Source organism: Podarcis tiliguerta (genome assembly GCF_965153285.1).
Source record: "Podarcis tiliguerta genome assembly, chromosome: 2".
NCBI classification, from domain to species: Eukaryota; Metazoa; Chordata; class Lepidosauria; order Squamata; family Lacertidae; genus Podarcis; species Podarcis tiliguerta.
The window spans coordinates 55,861,106-55,881,792 of record NC_139535.1 but is presented as its reverse complement, the minus strand read 5'-3'; the positions used below and the strand labels follow the sequence as shown (position 1 = coordinate 55,881,792).

Sequence of the window (20,687 nt, the reverse complement as noted above, 5' to 3'; positions counted from 1 at the left end):
CAGGAACGTATGCCAATCCTATTCTTTTCTGCTGCACTGGAATACAGGCCAGTCTTAAGAAAAATAGTCATACCTCGGGTTGAAGTTGCTTCAGGTTGAGCGCTTTTGGGTTGCACTCCGCGGCAACACGAAAGTAACGTGCTATTTCCAGGTTTCTACGCTTGCACATGCACAGACGCTCAAAATGACGTCACGCGCATGCGCGGAAGCGGCAACCCGCAGACGCGGGTTGCATTCGCTTCTGGATGCAAACAGGGCTCCGGAACGGATCCCGTTCATATCCAGAGGTACCACTGTACAGTGGAACCTTGAGTTAAGAACTTATTTCATTCCAGAGGTCCATTCTTAACCTGAAACGGTTCTTAACCTGAGGCGTGCTTTCACTAATGGGGCCTCCTGCTGCCGCTGGCGCACGATTTCCGTTCTTATCCTGGGGCAAAGTTCTTAACCTGGAGCAACTACTTCCTGCTTAGCGGAGTTTGTAACCCGAAGCGTCTGTAACCCAAGGTACCACTGTAGGTGGTGAGAAGGAAGCAGCATGGCTGACTTCCCACAAAGCAACAAAGCTACCTCCCTTCTGAAACATTACCCCCATCCTCATATTGCCCCCAGATTGGAATTTTCAGGACTATCCTGCAAAAGTTAAAATGAAGTAAGGTCACCAGGGCAAGACAGTTTGAGCATATTACATCAATCCTGGCCCGACTGCATTAGCTGCCCATTAGTTTTTGGGCCCAATTCAAAGTGTCAGTTTTGACCTATAAAGGCTTAAATGACTCAGGACCGCAGTACCTCAAGGACTGCCTCTTCCCATATGAACTGCTTCATAAGGTCTGGAGGGTGACAACACGAGAATGGGCCTTTTCTGTGGTGGCTCCCAACTTGTGGAATGCTCTCCCTGGGGAGGCTCACCTGGCACCTTCATTACATATCTTTAAGCAACAGGCAAAAACATCTATAACCAGGCCTTTGGCTTAACATTCTCTGTGTTTGTGAGAGAGAGGTTAGTGGTTTGTTTTTGTTTTATAGTGTATTTTGTGTTCTCATTTTGTATTTTTATGTTGTGGACCACCCTGTCATCTTCAGATGAAGGGCAGTTTACAAATTTAATAAAAAATAATAAGGCATGGTGTTACTACAAAAGTTGTTTTGTCACTGCTTTCTGCTTATCTGTATCTCGGATGCGCCCGAGCTACTGAAATAAATTTGCCTTAATCTCCCCCAGTATGCTTGGTTTGTCATAGAGACTTCTTATTTCTTCTGTAATCCTTCATCTGCAGGTTTCATTTTCCCTGATATGACCAAAGATTTTCCTGATAATTTTGTTTTCAGATATCATCAATGTGTGTTTCTCATTTTTTCATTGTTACCCAAGATTCTGTCCTATACAGCAGTACTGGATGTATTAATATTGTGCACATCTAGATTTTAGATAACTGAGTTATGTAGGCTATTTAAGATGATTTCAATGGTCCTTATTTTCTAGTCACTGCACATAAGGTTTTTTTTGTAAGAATTCATTAACAGTTTTCAAATCATCTAGCCTGAAACAGTGGTAAATTAATCAGTCCCTTTTGAATGAAAATATATGGAGTTTTTAAGAACAAATCTCTTTCTGCAGTCTTTGGACAAAACTGATGCTGCAGTTGCTTGTAAGCATAAATTAAACTGCACATCCCTATTTGAAAAAAGCAACACAGATGATGATATTCTGAAAGCTTTTTAACCCAAAGAAAGGGAGACTCTATCCAGAATTCTTCCTGTGAACAGAGGAATACAGCACAGAGATCAAATCAAGCATAACTATTATTTTTCCTTGTAAGTTTTGCATTAGGAATGACCTTGTAGCAGTGCTGGAGATACTTAATTGATTAAGATTATTTTTGGACTAGCAGTCTTATTAAAAAGGCAGTTGGTTGAATGGTCCCTTGAGTAGTTGATATTCTCGTAGGCGGATGAGCATTATTAAAAGGCTGGGTCAGATTAGAGCAGCCCCACTGCCTTTGTTGATTTCTTTCCTTCTCTGCATTCAATGAAGGTATCTCAAGGCCATTCTCGCCAGCACAGATATAGAGTACTTCTGGATTAAGGGGTTTGCTCCCACTAGAAACAAAATCTTCCCATGAGCAGATCTAAGACCTAATTAAATAGTGTTTTTCATTTTCTGGTTTTATTAAATAAGTATGCTTTTAAAAATCCTGAGTCACTGAAAACCGTGTGTGTGTGTTTAGGCCACAAGGATTAATTGGATTCACTGCAGAAGCTCCCTGGACTGCAGCTATCCAATAGAGCAAATCATACATAGGGTCTGTTGAGGCTATCACTATTTCGCTCACTTGTTTTGCACATTTCAAGGGATTTAAATGTCTTTCCAGTATTGTATCTTCCCAACACCCAAAGAACTATATATTCTCATTGAGAAAATGATATTCCCCCCCCCCCAAAAAAAAACTCTCCTATTCGAATCACTGGAATCTTCATGTAGCCCTTTTTCAGAAGTGGCAAATACCAGTAAGACGAGCCCTCTCCCTGCAGCTATGAATTGCACACTTCCTTCTAATGCATAGGAGTCCTGCCAGCACAGACCATCTAGCCCAGCAACCCATCCTCACACTGACCAGCAACCTGCCCTCCAAGCATTGCCAGGTGCCAACTTTAGTTGTTGTTATTTTTTATTATTATTATTATTATTATTATTATTACTATACAAGCTGAAGACTCTCTCCTGCTTCAGGCCTTCTGAATGAGCCGTTATATAACCCAAAGATACTTGGCTGTTTATTGTTGTGGGCCCAAGATCACATATGATAGGTGCAGGATATAAATTATATAAATAAAATATAAAATAAATAAAACTAAATGCTTATGAGGAGTCCACAATCAGTAAACATGCTGGACAAATGCTAGTGGAAGAAAAGTGTTTTATTCTATGAAATAATATTCTGGAATGAGCAGTAGTCTTGACCTGTTCAAGATTCATCCAATACATTCCATTCAAGCACTTTGACTTTTGAAGTTCATAGCTTCTGTACTGAAGAAGAGTAAAATAAGTGCATGTAGTTCACAGATGTAGCTGAGAGATTTCAATAGTCTCTCCTCTAGCACAAAAACCTGCACTCCACTTGGGCTTGCAAATTATATGTAAGATAAGAAGAGCCCTGCTGGTTCTGGCCAAAGGCCTACCTAGTCCAGTATCCTGTTCCTACAGTGGCCAACCAGATGCCTATGGGAAGTCCACCAGCAAGGCCTAAGTGCAACTATAATCTCCCTGCTTGCGATTCCTAGCAACTGGTATTCAGAAGCCTACTGTTTCAAACAGTGGAGATAGAACATGGCCAATATACTGAAATCATATCCTGGCAAGATGAAGGCGCTGCTGGTAGGTGGTTTGGGCATCCAGGAAACTGGCCATTTGCCTGTTCTGGACACTCCCTTAAAAGGAGCATGTTCGTAGTCTGGGGGTACTCACTGATTCATGTGTCACTAGAGGCTCAAGTGGCTTCAGTAGTGAGGGCTGCCTCTTACCAGCTTAGCTGGGCATACCAGCTATTAACAGTCCTGGACAATCTCACGACTGTGGCACATACACGGCTCACTTGATTACTGCAATGCACTTCATTGGGACTGTCCCTGAGGCCGGTTCAGAAGTTGCAGTTAGTGCAAAATGCTGCTGTGAGCTTGCTGCCTGGAGTTAACTACTATCAATATATGACACCTTTGTTGAAGCAGCTGCACTGGCTGACCATATGCTTCAATCTAGGCCATGTTCAATGTATTAATTTTATTGATTTAATGTTTGTTTATTTATTACAGTTGTATACCACCCTTCATCTGAAGATCACAGGCCAGTTCAAAATACAAAATACAAAACAAGAGCACAAAATACATAATAAAACGAAAACAAGCCAATAACCCCCTGCCATCAACACATTTAAAATACTATAGAATGTTAATCAGCCAAAGGCCTGATTACAGAGAAACAGTTTTCACCTGGCAATGAAGATGAAGGCCCCAGGCAAGACTCCCTGGGAAGAGCATTCCACAAATGGGCAGCCACCACAGAAAAGGCCTGTTATTGTGTTGCCACCCTCCAGACCTCTTGTGGCTCCAACAATCTGCTGTTTCCTATGCAGACCTTTTTATTTACCCAGTTTCTGAATGCGATTTTTAATTATTGTCCGCTGATCATCTCCTGGAGTTATACTGATATTTTAATTGTATTATTTCTGATGTGTACTTTATACTTATTTCTGGCTTTCTCTGCGCTGCTTTGATATTCTATAATGTAAGTGGTGTGTATATATAAAATAAATAGAAAGTCGCCATGTGGAATGGTTGAGGTACAATTCCTATCATCTCCAATTGAAAGGATGACAGCAACAGAGTAGGGAGTCACTGCAAGTTGAAGGGGATTGTCCTGAGCTACATGGACCAAAAGGCTGACCCAATGCCAGCTTCCACATCTTCTTTCTTATACTTTGAAAGCTGTACAGATTCAGCTCAACAAGTTGTCCTAATGAAATATGTAAAACTACGGAAGAAAGTCAGTATAAAGGGTTGTATCCAACAAAATCATCCCATTGACACAGAAACTTCTGCCCGTGAAACAGAACTTCCTTTCCCTCTCAGTCTAATTTACTTTACAGGGTAGCACTCCTGAGTTCTCTAAAGGAGGGTGTGATAAATATATAACGAATATGTTAAGAGTGAATTCAGCTTAACATCGCTTCACAATCTACATAAACTCTACTGAGAAAAGAAACCATTTTTTGTCGATATCAGTAAAAGGCTGATAAAGGGTCTAATCACATATGCACAGATAGCACAAGTTGAAGACAAAAGCAACTCGAGCCTATGAGGCAATCAGTATTGATTAGACAGGCCACTGGGCAGAAAAGTTGCTTCAGATTAGCCTTAACAGATGCTATGGCAAAGCCCACTGCAAGAAGAAGTTTGCAAAATAGCACAGAGGAGTTTGACAACAAAGCATGACTGAGAAACACCAGGGAGACTCAGCCTGCCAGAGATCATCAAAAGCGAGTTGCTGGAGACTTTCCAGCTGCAACTGCTACAAAGCATCCTGGCTCAAGAGGAGAATGGGAGGCTTGTTCTAAAGATACCTGTCAGGAGGTTGCCAAAGAAAGAGCCCAATGAACTTCTGGTTTCCAAGCCTGCCTTATAAATCTGTGTATCATAGGGAACCACATGTGAGCAGCTGCCAGAAGAATTGAGAATCTACTCCTCTCTAAAACTGTCGTTTACCCAGACTATTACATGCCTTTTACTTTAATGCAACAATGGAATTCAGGACTTGAATTTTGTATTGCATGCCTGGCAAATCTGAGGAAATGTTTCAGGAGTCAGACACATTTTTCACAATTCCCAGGAAAGGTGTTTTTTGCAGGAGAGAAAATGAGAAGGCAGGGTTATAGCCTCAGATCTGAAAACAGAGCAAACAGAATAAATCCATTTACTCAACTGGCTGTGAACTGTTTTCACTTAAACAGAACCTAATTGGCTCTTTAATGGCCTCCCTGAGCATATCCTGTACTGTAATATGAGAGATTATGCCACCAGAATTTATTGTTTATGGGTCTGAACGTACAGTCAAGTGAAAGTGCCTAATATTTTTACAGATTCATTTTAAGAGTTATTTTGTTTCTCTATTTTCAAATATATGCACACTGAAAATAAAAGATTGTGGCCAACAATAGGTCCTGATCTTGCATGCATTGTAGACTCTCTTGTCATTATTGGTTTTGTCTTTCCTGCAGATTTCAATATGAAGATCGCAACACAGCACAAATCTGAAGTTAGCTTAGCATATTTGCCGAGATCGGGGTTTAACAAAAAGGAATAATCACTGCTGTATGATGTATTTCTTTAAAGAATTTTCCCAGCAGGAAAGATCTCTAATAAGGATGCAGATGTAACTTTCAATATCATCTGATGTAAAGGTCCCCCCCAACCTCTGTTTAGCTTATGTGGGATTTTTTTGTGTTTGTGTTTTGTTTTTGTGGTTTTTGCTTTGTTTTTAGTCTTTGCACATAATAACTATCTGCTTATCAATACTAGCCACTAAAGGAACTAGGCACAAGATCTATAATCAGTAGGGAAGTCAAGATCCCTTGGTATTGTGTAAAATGCTATCCTGAAATTTTAAAAGTACTGGGTGAGGATGTACCGTAAAAACTGCAAATATACAGTGGCAAATGAGTTCCTCTGGTGGTCATTTTGCTGGACTTGGCTTTAGCTTACAAGGATTTGGACCTTGCCTAGAATTAGTAAGCTGTGTAAATAATGCTGCTATCAGCACTTATTTAATAGTAAAAGGTTGTCATTAGGGAATTCTGTGGAACGCCCCCAAGCTTGACATTTGGTTTCTATTAAACATAATAGAATACACTGGACAGAATGAGACTCCTCTCTGAACAGGGTCATTTGTTATAAAGTTCAACTGAACAACACTTTGCCATCACTACAGCATATTTTAAACAAATAGATACCACAACTGGAATAACTTTGGAGTGCCATCCCCAACACCTCAGGCACCTCCCATCCTCCTTCAGCAGCTTACAGGGCAAGTTCTCATAACATGGGAACATTTTCAGGGGTCATGTGCACTTCTGTCTTTCTAAACCACCCTGGAAGTTTCCTTAAAGGGTGGTATCTAAAATATTCTAAATAAATAAATATAAAGTGTTGCACTTGGAGAACAGGGAAATGGGGAAGCTTTTCTCCACCTCTGGCCACAACCTTTTTTTTACCTATTTATATCTACTGGCCTTTGTTCATCCCTTCCTAAGCTTCCACAGGCATCTGGTTAGACTGTGAGAATATGATGCTGGACTAGATGGGCCATTGGCATTCTCCAGCAAGCTATTCCTAGATTCAAAGCAGGCTCCTGTAATTAACTGTATACAGAGAATTGAGGACTGCTGGGTGACTGCAGCTGATGCAGAACACATTCACCCTCCTGACAGAGGTGTTTCAAGTCAGCTTTCAGCTACTTTCTGCACAGAATTCAAAGTGGCAATTTTGAGCTATACGAACTAGGACTTGTCCTGTCAAATTACACAGATTTCTTCCCCCTATGAGCATGCAGCTATTTTAGTTTAAAGTGTTTTGTTTAGTGTCTAAAATATACTGCAAAGAGCCGTGTGTGTGTGTGTGTGTGTGTGTAATAATAAAAAAATTAAAAATACAAACCAAAAAAGGATATACCGTATTGGCCCGAATATAAGCCGCACATTTTTTTTCCAAATTCCAATCGTTAAAAGTTAAAGTGCGGCTTCTATTTGTGACCTTACGCCACCGACAAAGCAGCATGGCTCCCCCCGCCCCCCACCCCACGAGCAGCCTGGGAGCGTGGGGCAATGGTGCCCATCCCTTCTGTGGCTTCCAAGCCTCCCCCAAGCCACCTAATTTTAAAGGTGCAGCTTATTTGTGGATGCGGCTTATATTCAGGCCAATACAGTAGTGAGAGGAAACTGGGGGTGTGGAGAGTTTATTTCTAATGCCAAATGCCTATTCTTTCCATGTATGACAATATGATTACTTAGAGAAAAATAAATCAAATCTCTCCTAAAAATACACTAAGCAGAATAGACTATTGTGTCAAAGTCCAGCTACCTAACTCCAGATAGAGAGGTAGAATAAACTCTCCCGTAAAAATAAATTAGCAGATTGATTAAATTTGAGGGACCATGGTTATGTATGAAGTTGCTCAATAAGGAAGCAATTGTATTTGGGGGGGACAGGGCGTTCTGACACCATGGTTTTTGTTTATCTTCTCTCCTGTGAAAGCCCATCAAACACCTGACTGCATTCTAATCAAATACAGGTGCATATTTTTTTTCTAACTGTAGTTTGGACATCCAAACTCATCCAGTAGTTAGTGACCCTCTCCCCAGGCTGTTGTACTCTAATTGTCCCAGCAGCCCACGTCTGATATACCAAGGCCAGTAATCAGTGAGTTCCTTTTTCCGTTTCCTCTTAATTAGTGATCATGATATAATATTCTGTGGTGTTCTTTCATTTTGTTACCTGTATTTCCAACTTTATTGCAAAATAGAATTTTATGGGGGAGGGGAAAGACAATGCAATGGTATACAAATAGAATTCAAGTCAGAATTTGCATTGTTTGTTCTTGACTACTCACCTCTCCATCACTGTCAGATATGACAATGCACGCATCCACAACCATGGCATTTGACAATTCCCTTGACTCCTCTCCCTGATCCTGGCTCTGGGAATCAGGCCCATCTGAAGTTTTCCGCTTTTTCTTTGGCATCCTTTCCACTGGAACAAAGAGAAATATTTATTTGTCCGACTGATCCTGATTCAGTTTCCCCTCCTAATTGATTACTTGGAGGTAGAGCACTCTAGGCAATCCATTCTTGTCTCACAGGTGTGGAGACCTGAGACTTATTCAGAGGCGCATTCATAAATCCCCGCTCACCCAATTAAGACTACCTTATATAGCTGATTAAATCAGGAAGAAGCTAGAAAACACAGACTAACAGCAGGTTCCAAAGCAATGAATAGCAACTACAAAAAACACATTTCCAGCTTGCCCAAAGTTATTCATGCAACATCAGAAAACATCAGCCTGCCATCTCAAACCCCTATTAGCCTAAACCTGGCTCCACTGCTGATGCAGGGAAAACCGAGAAAGGGACAGCGGATCGTGCTAGACTCAGCACTACAGAAGGGGGAAACCAAAGCATCAGAAGCAGTTGCCAGCTTTCATATTCAATTAGGCACGGGAAAGGAGTTGCATTTTTCAAGTAATATGCTCACAGAGCAACAGCTTGGAAGTGTACTGTAGGAATAAGACAAAGGTCAGAAGAACGGCAAAAAGACTAAACGAAAAACGAGAGAGAAAAGTCAAGGACACTTGGCTCTCCTTTTATAGCCTAAGTCACCCACTGAACAGCATGCTCATAGTGCCCTCTGCTGGGACAAACCATGGCTACCTGTTCCAGAAAGGGCACTCTGCAGCTAGAGGGGGGAAACTGCTGAAAAGCCAGAAATGCTAAGAGTTATGAGAAACAGAGGGGAGGGCAGGTGCAAGTGCAATTAGAGCTGGCGCTTCCGGCAAAGTCCTTCATTGCCACACTATACATAGCAAGAGAGCTACATAACAAGCTTTAACAGTGAAAGCACAGCCAGAAAAGCTGATTAGGGCTCTTGGCCAACTGAGAGAAGCAGCAACACCGCAAATCCTCCCCATCCCCACCCCCGCACTATGTTCTCCAAAGCTTTTCTGGCTATCAGCTCAGCATCCTAAGTGATAACAGGAACAGGAACAGGAAACCAAAAGAATGTATAGAGAAAATACAAGGTCCCACTGCATGAAAGGTATCATGGTAGGAAGAACTTTCTGGGTTATCTTACAGCCAGCAGAGATATTTGTATGATGATGGTCAAGGGCCATATTGGTTAGGTTTGGCTCGCAAAGGGCTGCCCTGGTAGGGCATGTTGAATTTTTCAACTTTCAAATTCCAAAAATGAGGGGTGCTAAAAGGTTGTAGCATCACTTGGGAATTCAAATGATATTTTGGTTGAATTAATGTGATTTAGTTTTGCTTGGTATATAGCTACATAAAAAATAACGACCTTTTAACATTTTTGTGGAATTTCCAATAATTTTTTTTTAAAATGTATTAAAAAACAAATGGGGAAAAATGTTTGTAAAATTGCATTAAAATCATTAAAAATGATTGGATCACATCAGTCTGGCTTGCCAGATCTGCCTGGGTATAAGAGACAAGTCAAAAAGCAAGTGGCAAGAAGATGAGAGAATAAGTCTTGCTGAATATAAGCAGAGAAGTAAGCAGGGTGCTTCAATAACATCAAATGAAATGATTTTCTCTGCTGATGAAAATGAAGAACAAATAGCTGATGCCCAAGATGGAAATGATGGAAGTTCTTAATTGACAATAGGGAAACCAAGTATACTGTCCACTTCTAATACTTCAAAAAAGAACATTTTAATTAGAAAAATGTATACAACACATTCGAAATATATAATGTTGCTATGCATAGCATTAGATATGGTGCTGGCCTACATGCCACAGCTGCCATCACCACTACTGCCTTTGTGGATGCTGGCTTGATCGCTGAAGAACACAGGAGGCTTGTCACTGATCACAATAAAGTCAAGAGGGGCCAATAAAAAGTAACGAAATCCCTGGATCAGGAATTTGATTATCTTTGTCAGAAGGATGAATTTGACCACATCTTTTTAGACGGCCGCGAAGATACAACTAAAGATATGCTGAAAGCAGACAATTCAGAACAGCAGTTCCTCAGCATCATCACAGAACAGCATTATTCTGTGTGCAGTGAGCCAGGTGGAAGGTATCTCTACCACTTCACTCCAGAGAAAGGTTCAAATAGGGCGAAACCAGCTGACATTATTGCTAATTATACTGTAAATTTCATGAAGAAGAAGGGCATTGATAAGAGCCTGCAGGCCATTGGAGGTGATTCTACAAATGCTAACACTGGCTGGGTGGGTGGTACCATGCACTGGGTAGAGGTCAAGCCAGGTTGTAAGCTGCTCTGGTTGGTTTGTGTCCACACCCCTGTGACACTTGATCACAGCATTTGATGGGAAGACCTTATCTAACAGCAAGTGGACAGGTAGCAGTGGCAAGATGCTAGACACTGCTGCAGAACTTGAAATTGATCCTTCATTCACCCAACTCTCAATTGGAGAGTCTCTTATTTCACTGAGTGACAATGTTGTTAAGGATCCGTCCACTGATAAAGTGTACGAGTATCGGATCACACAGGCCATAAGGACAGAAAAACATCACACAGATCTGGCTCTTCTAGACATTGGTCCAGTGAACTATTCAAGGTGGTAACAGCAGCAAACAGGCTTTGTTGCATATGGGTTTCAAAAAAGACTTAAAGGCAAAACCCTCAACAATTTAAGACTGAGAGTGGAATACATTGTTTGTGTATACTACCCCTGCTGGTTCAACATCACAGTAAAACACTATTGGGTGGAAGGCGCACGCTGCATCTTGTTTCAGCTACAAAAGGCGGCTGTAGTGGATGCTGTTTTGCCAACCACTTAGTGCTCAGCATGGTATGCATTCAGCGAAATGATAATCCAGACACTCTTGTGCTCAGATGACAGTGAAGAGAGGAGAGCTGGTGTCCAAAAGATTGTTGACTTAAGGGGAGGAGATGATGACATACTGGTAGGCATTTCTGTACGTCCAAGGAAGACATATTGCATCAACCCCTGTGCTTTGTTCCTGTTGGAGCTGATAGCTGACTGGGTATATGAACCTCCTTTGACATGTAAACTTACTACAGCCAAAGTATAGAAGTCCACTGACAAGCCCATGCAAGTTCCATAGTGGCCCTGCCATGTTCAGTCTATACAGAGGTGTGTGAAACAAGTCACAGAGCCAGTAAGCAGGGTGTATACACAAGAAAAGTGTGAGGGATACATCAGTGGCGAAGAAGCAAATTAGCGGCTGATGTCCAAGAACGAATCAAAGTAAGACTTGATTAAACTTCCTGTTTACATTTCTTGTTAACTGATGATGTCTTTACTTTTTCTTTTTTTGATGTATTGTTATTAAAGATTTTCTTGATTTACAAAAGTATGTGCAATATCTCTCTCTCATATTTTTCCCCTGTGATATTTTTTCCATGTAACCATGCAGAATTGGGTTTGGGGAATCCAGATTGGGAGGGTTTGGAATAGGCAAGTTTTGGGAGGGTGATCATTTTGATCATGGCTATTTTGTCAGAGAGTGAAATTCTTGTTCTTCCATCTCTTTAGGTCTTGTTTATTTGGCGCCACAGGGGCTTGTAGTTGTGGAGGTATAATTTATTGAGGTTTCTGGTTATTTGTACCCCTAGGTATCTGAACTTGGTGTGGCAAAGTTTTATCTTGGTGATATTAGTGAGTTCTTTTTGGGTGGGAGGAGGGGTGTTGAAGCACATAGCTTCTGACTCTGCAAAGTTTACTTGTAGGCCCAACACCATTGCAAATGTGTTGAGTTCTCTGATTAGGTAGGTTGCTGTGTTTATGGGGTCTGGTGTTGTGACCATTAGGTCATCTGCAAAGAGCCCTAATTTATAGGTTCTGACTTTTATTTCCACTCCCTTGATGTCTGAGGCTGCTCGGATTCAGATTGCTAAGGGTTCCAGAGCCAGGATAAATAAGAAGGGAGATAGTGGGCATCCTTGTTTTGTGCCTCTTTGGATTGCTAGGGTGTTACATATTGTTAGTTCTGCATTTTGCTGAAGCTTGGGAGTACCGTATATTTGTTTGAGGATTTGTAGGAAGTTGGGGCCAAATTTCATGCTAGTTAGTACTGCTAATAGGTATTTCCATTCTAAGCAATCAAAAGCTTTGAGGATGTCTAGGGACATAATTGTCAGTGGGAGTTTAGTTGCCTTGCTGTGTTTGATCAGGTTCAGTAATATTGTGACCAGGGACAAAGCCAGTCTGGTCTGGGGCTATTAACTTGCATAAGATTTTTAGGCAGTTGGCCAAGATTGTTGTGAATATCTTGTAGTCTTGGTTTATTAATGAGATTGGGTGATATGATTCTACTTTGAGGCTGTCTTTCAGTGATTTTGGGATGGAGACTATTTTGGAGTGGGTCCAGGTTTTGGGGATGGGCCCCCCTTTCATGATGTCATTGAATAGGCGGGTCATGTAGGTCATCAGGGGTTCTTTGAATTTCCTATAGAATTCTGCTGTGAAGCCATCTGGGCCTGGGGCTTTGCGTGGTTTCAAGTTTTTGTTGCTCTGGCTCTGAGGTCCCTCCAGCCTCGGAGCTCCACGGGGTTGTTGGGTGGGAAGGGAGGCTGTGGCTCCCTCGGTAGGTGCGCCAGACACCGCGATTTCCCTCTGGCATCGGTGCTGGCAGCGGTGGAGGCCAGCCTGGGCTTTTTCTGAATTCGGATCAAAGCTGGTTCAGATCAAACCTTGTGTATACCACTTCCAAAATCAATGGTGGGAGTGTATTGGATGCGGAATAAACGGGAGTGTCTGATGTCTGATTACTTTCTAACATTGTCTTATGATTACAAGGTAATGTTGTATGCTTAAAAGGATATGTTTTATGCAGAGAAACAAAAAATTTTATAGCACTTCCTGACATTTTCGGAAGGCAAAATTAAAGTTCTTTGGCTTTCCAAGAGCAGTTTATGTGCTTTCTAATCAAACATAATTTACCAAGCTAAATGTTACTCAATCAAAAAATAAGAAGAATTGAATTCATTAAAAACATATTTTAAAGACCCCTCACTGAATAAATTTGCGAAAGTTAAGTTTCACCTCCTAAAATGACACACCTTACTGCACTGGCCGAGGGGGGCTTTGTGCACCTCACCATATATCTAATGCAGATGTTACCATGACAGTCTCCTCCCATAAAAACAGCTACCCCAGTACAGGTAAGTGTTGGTCTTTTCTCAACCATCTTCCTGGATGTATCCTTATAACTCTACATCATAAAATGCAATGAGAACCACTAAGAATTAAACCAATTCCAAACTGCATAGCTCTGCTTTTCATTTCCTGATCATGCTACAATGCAATGAAATGTTGGAAATTGCTTTTATATGAGAGAATGTAGCAATACTGTAATGCAAATGGTGCTTTACCGCATAAGTAGAAATGAAAGCAGCCAGGGCAGGAGCCTACACTCTAAAGCAGCGGTGGTTAACCTGTGGTCTCTAGATGTTGTTGGACTCCCGCCTCTCATCAGTCTCAACCAGCATGGTCAATGGTTAAGGATTATGGGAGCTGTAGTCCATAGACCTCTGTGGCTACCACCTCTGAACTAAAGCTCAACAATGGAAGAGAATGGATAGGAGGGGCAAGGCCCATAAGAGCTGAAGTTGAGCAAGAGCAGTAACACACATTTAAGGATGACTGGACAGATAATCTAGAACTATATGGGGGAAGGATTTGGAAGAAGACAGAGGTAGAACCAGAAGATTGTTCTGGGGGGCGGGGAATCCATGAACAAGGGACAGCAAGGAGAAACACAGAGTTATTTGAGAGAACAAGATACCTTCAGGCAGCAGTGAAAAAAAGGAATAGCTGTACTAGTTCTGTCTGAGCTATTGCTTTAGCAATCAGGTTATTAACAGAAAGAAATAGGATAGAGATTTGACATTAGGAAAAGAGGATTAATGGAGCAGACTCATGTACTCTACTGGGTTCAGAACCAGTGCTGTCTTGCACTGGGTGATGCAGCTCTCTATCCTTTTCTCTGAAATTGTGAGAGGAATTTAGCAGAGCCTTTTAGTTTACCAGATGAAACAATTCCCCTTCTCCTTCTCCCACAGGCTCCAGACTAGGGCTGTGCAGCTGAATACCAGTATTGAAATAACATTGTGATAAGTGTTTCAACAAGGCAATATACTGGTGAACAAAAGGCTGAGACTTGACAGCTTCCCAGGGGATAGCTCAGCTGAACCAATACTTTACAGATACTTTGCAGATAGTGTGCTGGCTTTGTTTGCTCTCTCCCTCCTCCCTCTTAACTGATAAGAAATGAGGATAAGCCCTCACATAAACCAGCAAACTCTTTCAGCTTCACCTTTATGTTTCTTGCTACTTTCCTCAGCAAGAAGACAGTCACCTGTCTCCCTGCTTTGTTGTCCTCCCCTCCCTGATAGAAGCTCTCCGCTGCAGCCAGCTTTAAACCCCACCTCTTTCAGCAGAACTTCCTGCTCTCACCCCAAAAACTTTCAGAGCTCAGCTAATTATGCAGAGCAGGCTAACAATCCAGGAGCAAGCTAGACAATAAAAGATCCAGCGGCAAAGTAAACAAAGAACTAAAAAGTGCTGCAGATATATATAGCGTTATAGACTGCCCCACAGCCAATATCAGGCTCTGCATAGAAAGGAAAGGAGGGGAAAGCTCTGATGCACTAGCAGAAGTTTCTGTGCAGAAGTCTCTTACAGGCTTCTGTTAGCATGACTTCTAATCCTGCCCTGTATGTTTGTTTGTAAATACAAAGACCCTCCCTCTCCAATGCTCTCACTTTGAAGGGAAAACAACCACTGCCACTCTGAAATTTCCACTGCTTACAGAAAGGGAAGCAAAAACACACAAATATTTACAAGATACACACTTTGGAGCAATAGGCAAATGCAATACAAAAGACAATTCAGAAAGATTTGGTTGTGTTATTACTTCATATTCAATAAATCAGATCATGTATCTTTCACATGCCTGTGAAATACATGGAAGCAGATTGGGGAAGAGCATTTGCAAGCCTGCCCAAAAAACAATAACATTTACACCAGCACTCAACTTGCTCAGATTGTGCAGTATATCATCTGCCTGACAGATCACCTTCAATATGGGATTGCTATGAAGCACAAAACACAGGTAGGATGACACACTTATCCCTAACATTTTAATAGAAGCAACACTATACATGTCTACTCAGAAAAAGTCCCATTGACTTAAATGTGGCTTACTTTCAAGTAAGAGGGTTTAGGATTGCATACTCAACCACACAACTGTCACTGGTGCTCTGAAGCCAGCAGGGCTGATGTTCCTGCAAACATAAATTAAAGAAACCAATTCAAGTCAGGAAGCATTGAAAATCTTGTTTTGCTTTCATGCCTCCATCCTACTCTCTCCCTGGGAGTCTGCTGTTAACTAATTCTGCAAGTTAGCTCACAGGCTGGTTTTCCAATCATCTGGGTCCCCAACCCCATCTCTGGATGCTTAAGAACATTTCTTTCTTTAAGCTCAGACAGCAAAGGTGACCCATTAATAAGCAAGCCCACATGTGTTTCATTTCAGAACTTGCACTTTTCAGGGGCATCCTTGAAAATTCCCCATTTATGATTATTTGCCATTTTCTTTCATCATCATCTATCACTTTGATGAATCAGAAAACAATTACCAGCAGGATAATTCACAATCTTGACATTGCAGCCACTAGACCTGCCAAGCTGTGACAGCTTAAAATGCTCAAAAATAAGGCCAAAAATGAATGACTCTCATCCCCAAATGAGTTAGAGAGGTTCAAGCTACAGACGACTGTTTGTAAGCTGCTATCCAAAATTTAGGTATGAGGGGGAAAATTATGAGCATCAACACTATGGACTCAAAGTTTGAGGTTAAACACAATACATAGTACTCTCCTTTAAAAATTCTGTTCCCAACAGTTTACCATGTTTTCTGAAAACTAACAAATTTACAACAGCCCCAACAGATTGGGTTTATTGTACCCAAACTCCTAAAGGGGTCCTGCACTGCAGGAGCCTGGACTAAATTACCCCTGGAGTCCCTTCCAACTCAACCATTCTATGAATTTATGACCTGGGTAGCAAGATGAAAGGAATACATAATGTTACAATTTTTTCAGAAAGGATATACACTGTTGCACTCTGAATCTCTGCTGATGGCTCAAGATTAATAAGACTCTTACAAGAGCCAATTGCAGGTCCTTTTGTGTGTGTGACTTTTGTCTGCATCAAAGGCAAGAGGAAGAACCAGAGGGTGTACCATAAGGTTGACCCAAATCTGGTAAAATCGAACGGATCAATTTTTAGATGCACTCTAAAAAGCACAGGCTCAAAGAACAAATACAGTAGTAGCAAAGTGGGAATAAGGATTCAGAAGAGCAGAGTTGCAGATTCATACCTTATGCATCAGACAAGTCATTTTTATGCAACGACTGAGAGTCTAAGCATACCTTGAAAGTACCACTGAAATCAAAGGGACTTGCTTCTGAGAAAATGTGTTTAGGTTTAAGATGGGTTGCTTGTACAAAAAAAATATATATCTCTGGCTTGAGGCTGTTACCTTTGAAAACACATGCACCAATAATCAAGTCCGCCTCTAGGGGGGCTGCAACTATTCTGTGCTGATTCAGATCTACTAAGGCCACAAGTGGAGACTAATAAAATATATCTGTGACAGCACTCCGCACAGCAGAAAGTAAAGTTTGCATTAGGCTCAGCACCTCAGTCATTCCAATTGCATGGAATGTCACCATATCAGTGTTACAGAGCATCTAATATTGGCATGATGTTCTATGAGATTCTGCCAATTTGGTATGTACAATATGAACTTTGAATGCCACATGGAAACATTTCCTCCATAATGAGCAAGTAAATAATGTTCAAATCAGACCTGACCCTATTCCAGTTCTGATGCAGAGAAAGACTAGATAGAGCAGCAATAAAATATTTCCTGTTTGCCAGGAAATAAGGTTCAACTTGAAAGTCATCAATTATTGCATTGTATTCCTGTACAAATCAACCTATGACCAAGCACACTTATGCTACCTTATTCAATTATACATAGCTCTACAGAACAGAATTTTGACAATTTCCAGTTTTCCAGAAATCCACGGCTTTCTAGAACACACTTTTCATATGGAACACCCAATCCCTTATATTTCATCCTGACCAAAATAAGAATGTTCCATATGTAAAGGGGGGAAATTACGCTAAATTTCCTTCAAAACCAATCATTCTTTTGTTTGAATACAGATTGCAGAGCTAAAAGCTGCCCCAACTCCATTATTTTTTCCTCTGCACTATTTCCAGTTCCCATGGTAAAAGTACCTGTATAGATGTGGGGTGCTTTGCTACAGAATACTGCTTGCTGCTAGAAGACAGCCATGCTGCTCTGTGTCTCCCCCTTCTGCACATACGGTACATGCTGTACTAACCTCGTATGTGATACCATAAGCAGATGAGCAAACTAGACAAGACTTTTGTTTAAAAAAAAAAAAAGAGAGAGAGAGCTTTATAACCCAGAACTGGGAAGGCTAATAACACACAAAGCACGGAAACAAATCTAAACTAAGAAGGAAATGTGAATATAATTATGGCCAAAGAATTGCAGGGGAGGGGCACGGCAGGAAATGCAGAAAGCTTTATTGGTCTTTTGTCACTGGGAAATTGTTTCTCTAAAAGGAATATTATTATTAATAATACTAATTTATTATTTATATGCTGCCTATCTGACTGGGTTGCCCCAGGCACTCTGGGTGGCTACCAACAAAAAACAGTAAAAGCACAATACAACATCAAACACAAAAATTTCCCTGAACAGGGCTGCCTTCAGATGTCTTTTAAAAATCATATGGCTGTTTGACATCTGCTGGGAGGGCATTCCACAGAGCAGGCACAACTACCGAAAGGGCCCTCTGCCCGGTTCCCTGTAACCTCAACTCTCGCAATGAGAGAAAAACCAGAAGGCCCTCAGAGCTGGATCTCAGTGTCCGGGCTAGAAGATGGTGGTAGAGATGCTCTTTCAAGCATACAGGGCCAAAGCCATATAGGGATTTAAAAGTCAGCACCAACACTGTGAATTGTGCTCAGAAACATACTGGGAGCCAACACACTTCTTTTAGGACTGGGGTTATATGGTCCTGGCAGCCACTCCCTGTCACGTCTACCTGCCCCATTCTGGATTAGTTGTTGTTTCCAAGTCACATAGAGCGCATTGCAGTACAGTGCTACCTCGGGTTAAGTACTTAATTCGTTCCAGAGGTCCGTTCTTAACCTGAAACTGTTCTTAACATGAAGCACCACTTTAGCTAATGGGGCCTCCCGCTGCCGCCGGAGCACGATTTCTGTTCTCATACTGAAGCAAAGTTCCTAACCCGAGGTACTATTTCTGTGTTAGCGGAGTCTGTAACCTGAAGCATATGTAACCTGAAGTGTATGTAACCTGAGGTACCACTGTAGTCCAAGCGGGAGTTAACCGAGCATGTACCACCCATTCCACACAAAGCATAGACAGGTCTCCGCTGGCGTACCAGCAGTATTGTCTCAACTTTACTGCATTTGAGAGAGCACTCATCCTCTAAGGACAGAGACAATGCCACAAATAAATTCTGGGAGAATTATGGCACTGTGATCATGTGTCCACACAACACTCAAAACTGTAGGAGACACTAAAGTAGGGATGGGGGTAGCAAGAGCTGAAGATGCTATTTCTATTAAATATATATGGTAGCTTGAATAAAGAGAACTATCAACAGTGACTTCCAAAATATTGCAAAAAAAAAAAATCCTGGTAAGCACTCCTATGCCTGTTTGTGGGCTCTTTTTATACAGTCTGTTCTGAGGAATGCTCAGTTATCAAGTACAAACCCGACTAATCTACAAAGCTGCGGACATAAGCAATCTTTTAAAAAGTTCTGCATCCTCCAAGATCAAGAACCTGAGGCAGAAGGTACCGTACTTCTAGAGGAGTGCATAAACTAAACAGAGGAGAAGAGAACTGAAAACAGACACATTAAAACACCTGCAAAAGATAATCAGAGCAAGCAGGCCTCCTGTGGAGAGGCAGGGCCTTTGTAGAGAGAACGAACTTTTTGTCAGCTTTCACTCTAAGGTTGCAAACTTTTGAAAGGGCTCCTGAAGCTCTGCCAGCTTGGTAGGTATCTCCAGGCCATGAAAAGCGTCCCATGACAATTTCTGCATATTAAACAGCTGTTAAAAAAGTGGAAGGACAGGCCAGCCCGGGTCCTACTGAATCCTCCCCTACTTTAGACGGAAGGGGTGGGTTTAGACCACCAAGGTTGCAACGAAGCGCCACCCAACCACCAAGACTCCCTGCGAAGAGGCTGCTAGACCCATGGGGAGACCCTGCGATGGCGGGGGGGGGGGAGGGAGTGAAGAGCATGGAAGGGAAGCATGGGAAAAGGTCCTACGGGCCCCACGGAGGGAGGCAGGCAGGCGGGCGGGCGGACAAGGCTACTCACCGGGGCCGGCTCCTCCCCAAACCGGGCCACTACCCCGCCTTCTCCTCCCACTAGCTCAGCGGCGGAGGCAAGTCGGCGGCTCCGCTGCCCCTTGCTGGGAGTGACGGAGGCTCGGCAGCGGATATTTTGCCCGCACTCAAGCTGGCGCCAGCAACTTCACTTCCCGGAGCTAAAATGGAAATAGTCGGCGGCCTAGCTTGAGGGGAAGGGCGGGGCTTGCGGGGGTCACGGGAGGCGTTCTTCTCGCGCCGTCCCACAGCCCGGTCCTTCGGTGTCATCCTGGGTGAAGGCGGCTCAGCATTGGACAAGCAGGCGGGCGGGCAGCCCTGTCTACTTCTCCCCGGGCCTGGATAGCATCAGCGCCGCCGGCCGACACAGAAGCCCTTTCGGCTTCTTCTAGGGGTCACTTCGCTCGACTCTCAGCTGTGGTTTCCTGCACGCGCGGCCTTTCCAGTCACCCTCTGCCTTTTGTTTCCCGCCAACTGAATTGAAATCGGGTTTTCCGCGAGGGGGCTCTCCATTTAAGAACACGCATGTTCCTAATTCGGCCGTAGCATAATTATTAGTCGCCTGCCGTGTTCCCCAAGAGAGGGGTGTGTGGTTTTAACAGAGCTGCTACTCTCTTGTGCACAGAAATGAGGTGTGGGCACATACACAAACACCAGTTGGAGGCGTTTTGGGGGGGGGTGTTTTTTGCAGTATGCCCAGGTAGCTGGGTGGAGGGGAGAATGCTGCTGTTTCGCCTGTGTCGGCGCCTCCTCGCGACAGCGGGCCACGCCGCCAGGCTCCATCCCCATAGCAACTGCTCCCCTCTCAGCACTTCCAGTGCCCTCAAGAGAAATGGACGCCCAGGGAGATGCGGCTTCGATCACGTGCAAACCAAATATCGCGAGGGCGTTCGATTCTCCTCGCGGTTTCCGATCTTTTCGGTTCCCGGGCTGCGC

At 42.6% G+C, this 20,687-nt stretch overlaps 1 protein-coding gene across 5 annotated transcripts in view; it reads right to left on the bottom strand.

The window, feature by feature from the left end:
• UIMC1 (ubiquitin interaction motif containing 1) overlaps window positions 1-20,628 on the bottom strand; it is a 79,454-nt gene extending 58,826 nt beyond the window's left edge. For 2 of the 5 annotated variants that reach the window (XM_083422831.1, XM_083422832.1), the window contains exons 1-2: window positions 15,485-15,507; window positions 8,162-8,301 (exon numbers count right to left, since the gene is read on the bottom strand). In XM_083422831.1, coding sequence (XP_083278957.1) covers window positions 8,162-8,301; window position 15,485 — 141 coding nt within the window. In that variant the 5' untranslated portion in view covers window positions 15,486-15,507. Of the gene's footprint in view, window positions 1-8,161; window positions 11,217-12,293; window positions 15,305-15,484; window positions 15,508-19,743 lie in introns of those variants that run through there. The other 3 variants (XM_083422835.1, XM_083422833.1, XM_083422834.1) reach the window with 3 other exon arrangements.
• Between the last annotated feature and the right edge of the window lie 59 nt (window positions 20,629-20,687).